Raw genomic sequence first — 3,975 nt, 5'->3', positions numbered from 1 at the left:
GAAAAACGTATAGATGAGATCCGTAGTATTGATCCAATCTATCAATTGCATTTGAGTACGGATAAAGATCCGCATCTTTCTCAGATTGAATTGGCGCTGATGTTTCCAGTATGTCCAACAACGCAGTGCCTGCTTTCATTTTAAAAGCACTCATTTTTAGAGATTCACTCGAAATTCCCGCAAATTCCATTGCCGCATCGAATTGTTCCTTCCATCGTTCAAAGGTCGTTTTATCCACCTCTTCTTTTTCCTCCTTGGGTTGACAAGCTTGTATTTGTAGTGTCGCGAAAGACATAAGTGCTCATTCCCAATGCCAAACGGGAAACAATCCAACGGAAACGCTCTAACCAAACGGAAAGCACATTTGCATTCTAGTTTCCCGTTAGAGTCGATGAAATTTTCGATGTTTTTTTCTTCAATGCATCGATCTGTCAAAGATGAAAAGAGTAAAAAAAGTTACAAGTCCTGCACACGGAGAAGAACAAATTAGTGTTATTTCGTGTAATAAATTGAATATGAGGAGTCATTTCTAGTTCAAAATGATTTCTGCGTATTTCGTTAGTGATAGTGATAGTAGTGATGGCGAGCAGATTGCAAAGCTTGGCTCAAATCGTCGTATGTTGCGTTGTATGTTCGACCCCTTGGAACTATCTAACGAAGCGTAAGTACATTACATTTTAAACAATACCAAAACGCATATTGTAACTGTTTTTACGTTCATTGCAGGTTTTCCCACAATTTCCGGGTTGTGGAAATTTTAGAAGAAATAACACCAAAGTTTCAACCGATAAGAAGCAAGCAACTGCGAAGGAAATGTTGGCTGCAACGTTACGGTTTCTGGCTGAAGGAACCTATCAGCATGGTGAAGGAACAGATTTTAGCGTTGCAATAGCACAGCCGACATTTTCCAAAGTTTTTGCTAAGACCCTGATCATCTTGGAGGAATCATTGTGCGAAAAATGGATCACTATGGAAATGACACCAGAAGAGCAACAAGAGGCACGACGACACCGGCATTCCCGGGATTGTAATGTGTGTAGATGGAACGCACGTAAAAATCATTGCACCAGTTCACGATAGAGATCAGCATTATAATAGAAAGGGGTTTTACAGCTTAAATGTGCTTTTGGTAAGATGGTTATTGATTATTGCAGTGCATTTTTCATGTACAACCTAAAATTGCCCATAACAATGATTTACTTTTTATCTAAAGGTTTGCGATCACAAAATGACAATACGCTATGTAGATGCCAGGTACAGCGGAGCCAATCATGACGCTCACATTTGGAATGTGAGTGGAATTGACGATTATTTCTCCGAAAAGCATCATAGGGGTGAAACTAGCTTCAAAGTGCTAGGTGAGTTTTAATATCATCGATGCTATTAAAGGCTTGTAAATCTAATATTTACTCTTTTGTTTCAATTTGTAGGCGATTCGGCATACCCTTCGAAGCCATGGCTGGTCACACCAAAAAGAAATGCTGTCCCAAATACGCCGGAAGCTTTATTTAATACAAATCATGCGAAAGGCAGACAAATAATTGAACGCACCATTGGAGTGCTAAAGAACAGATTTCGATGCTTATTAGGTGCAAGACAGCTCCATTATAAACCAGAAAAAGCTGCACAGATCACTAATATTTGTTGTGCTTTACACAACATGTGTATAGCAAGGAATACGGAAGCATTAGTTGACAGCGATGGTTCTAATGCATAAACAGTACAATGAATAAATCATTAATAAGTTAACTTTAATTAAAAAACTACAAATCTTGCTTACATTGAGAAAATTGAATTCAGCTTCATCCAGCTGTATCAATTCAACAAGTTGCAAATTCGCTAAAAAAATATTTAAACTAATTGTTTGTTGTATTACCTTTTGTTTATATTTTAATGTTATATTTCAGTTTAAATATTAAAAGTTCACAGTTGGTTCCGTACAGCCTTTAATTTCACAGATCGTTCCACCGAGTGTCAAATGAAATTCGTCTGACTTATCTGACTCTAATCACGCTTAGCCTTACATGATAATTTTTATTATTAATAGTTTAATTATTATAGAAATTTTAATTATTTTTATTATGTTGGGTTAACAAATCGTTAAATACTTTAAGTTGTTGTGTGCATTCCTTCAGCGCATTGTTCGTCTCTTCTTGCAGCTTCAATGATTTTTCCTGTACTTCCACATATTTTGCCATCATGTCCAGCATTGCCTTGTTCTGCTCCATAACTGCCTCTGTGTTCCTGCGTTTTCGGTTTCCTCTATTGCTGCTAGTAGATTGTCCTGCAATTCGTCTATTTCGTTGTTCAAATTGTTCCTGTTGTTCGTGTTGTTCCTGTTGTTCGGGTTGCTCCTCTTGTTGTTGGTTACTTTCGCTTTGGTTTTGGTATTCAATAGTATTGCTATTGCTGCTGTTGTTGTTGTTGCTGTTGTTGTTGTCGTGATTATTATTGTTACGGTGCTAATAGATGACGAGAAATTTCGCACAATGAGAAAAATGAGAAATCGTGAGCTGTCAAAATTGTAGTTTCTCACAAATTTCGCGGGTTTTTAGCCTTCTCACCGTCTAATTGCTGAGAAGTAGTTTAGCATACACAGCCGAGCTGTCAAAACAACTATCTGCATCGAGTTGCATTTGTTTACGTTTGGAAGTGGAAGTGAACAGAACTGCTGAACACTTTGTGAACAAATAAATGCATTAAGACTTACCCATTTCTCTTTATCAAACTTTTCAAAACACTTTTTTTGAATACAGTTTTGAGCACTTTACCGCATGCACCGCGTGTTGACGAATGATTGTTTACATAACCGCGTTTCTCAAAAGCGAGAAACTCCTTGTTTGTCAAATTTCGACAAACGCTCATTTCTCAGATTTGCGAAATTTCCCGTACTAAAAAGCTGGATTGTACTAAAATAACATTTCTCATTTTTCTCATTGTGCGAAATTTCTCGTCATCTATTAGCACCGTTAAGTAGTGGCCTGCTGATTCCAAATCGAGCTGCGCTGTTGCCTGCCACAGTTGCTTTCAAATTGGTCAGGTTGGCAACTCGCTCCTCCAATTCGTTCAGGGGTTTCGTGCGACATGGACCTCCTCCCGTTGCATTTAACGATGTTCTGTTGTCGCGCAACTTCTTCTTAACCGCACATTTATAATCGAACCATATCTTAAAAAATGGGAAAAGTATTTAATATCAAATTGTGATAATATTTTGAAATATGGTAATACCCTTTTCCACGTTCCTGCAGCTTTAATCGGAGGTCCTACAGAGTTAAGGTTTTCTGCTAGCTCTCTCCAAAATGCAGACTGATCGCCTTTGAATAAGGCTCTGGCTATTTCAGGCGAAGTTTCCATCATTTCAATCATTTTTGCATATTGGATCCTTGTAGTTCTTGTATCCGTCTGGTCCCTGAAAACCAACAAATTACAAACAAATTAAAAATGGTTAAAATACTGATTTATGCTTGTTTGCATGCATGTTTACTTCAATAACCTTGAAATACTCACATTTTTTATTCGATTTATTAGTGAATCACACTTTTCACTGCTTTTTTTCAACACAAGAGGTACTTTCCGTTGCTTTCGACTGACGGGAAACTTTTTCTCAAACGGCACTGCCGTTTGTCACAGGTAGTGCAAATTTTTCACTTTCCGTTTGAGAAAGTTCCGTCAAGCATTTTCAAACGTCTGAATGTGTCAAACGGGAAGCCAAACGGAAAGTCATAATACCAAAGTGACATCTTAGCGCCGTTGGAGAAGACGTTTGGCAATGGGAATGAGCACGATAGACGCCAACATGGAAACCTCGTTGTTGGTTTGTATGCCGGGTTCTAGCATTGTTGAAGAGCCTCGCGGAGAGATTCGGTATAACTGATCATCAGATGCTTCTTCAATCCAGTCATTTCGTCGTTTGGTAGAGCTCGCGCGCACTTCCTTCAGCTGCGACTCTAGCAAGGAATTCTTTTCCTTCTCCTT

The 3,975-nt window shown here is 38.4% G+C and overlaps 1 protein-coding gene and 1 pseudogene across 1 annotated transcript; one reads left to right on the top strand and one right to left on the bottom strand.

Moving 5' to 3' along the window:
* Positions 1–539: 539 nt before the first annotated feature.
* Positions 540–1,717, top strand: LOC128307530 (putative nuclease HARBI1; annotated as a pseudogene).
* Positions 1,718–2,066: 349 nt separating this feature from the next.
* Positions 2,067–3,366, bottom strand: LOC128307515 (protein kinase 4-like). Its single transcript, XM_053045396.1, has 3 exons — positions 3,229–3,366; positions 2,979–3,166; positions 2,067–2,439 (listed from the first exon to the last, which is right to left on the bottom strand). The coding sequence occupies exons 1-3, from the start codon at positions 3,364–3,366 to the stop codon at positions 2,067–2,069; spliced, it is 699 nt and encodes a 232-aa protein (XP_052901356.1).
* Positions 3,367–3,975: the final 609 nt, after the last annotated feature.

Source organism: Anopheles moucheti (genome assembly GCF_943734755.1).
Source record: "Anopheles moucheti chromosome X unlocalized genomic scaffold, idAnoMoucSN_F20_07 X_unloc_1, whole genome shotgun sequence".
Taxonomy (NCBI): domain Eukaryota; kingdom Metazoa; phylum Arthropoda; class Insecta; order Diptera; family Culicidae; genus Anopheles; species Anopheles moucheti.
Note: the sequence above shows the minus strand (reverse complement) of the source record. Positions and strands in the feature narration are given on the sequence as shown.

Bases quoted from the DNA above. Each gene is read 5' to 3' on its own strand.
- LOC128307515 (XM_053045396.1), bottom strand. From the start codon at position 3,366: ATGATTGAAATGATGGAAACTTCGCCTGAAATAGCCAGAGCCTTATTC. The intron at 3,167-3,228 runs GTATTACCATAT...CCATTTTTTAAG, and splicing joins CTGCAGGAACGTGGAAAAGG to ATATGGTTCGATTATAAATG. The intron at 2,440-2,978 runs ACTACTTAACGG...TAATAATCACGA, and splicing joins CGATTTGGAATCAGCAGGCC to CAACAACAACAGCAACAACA.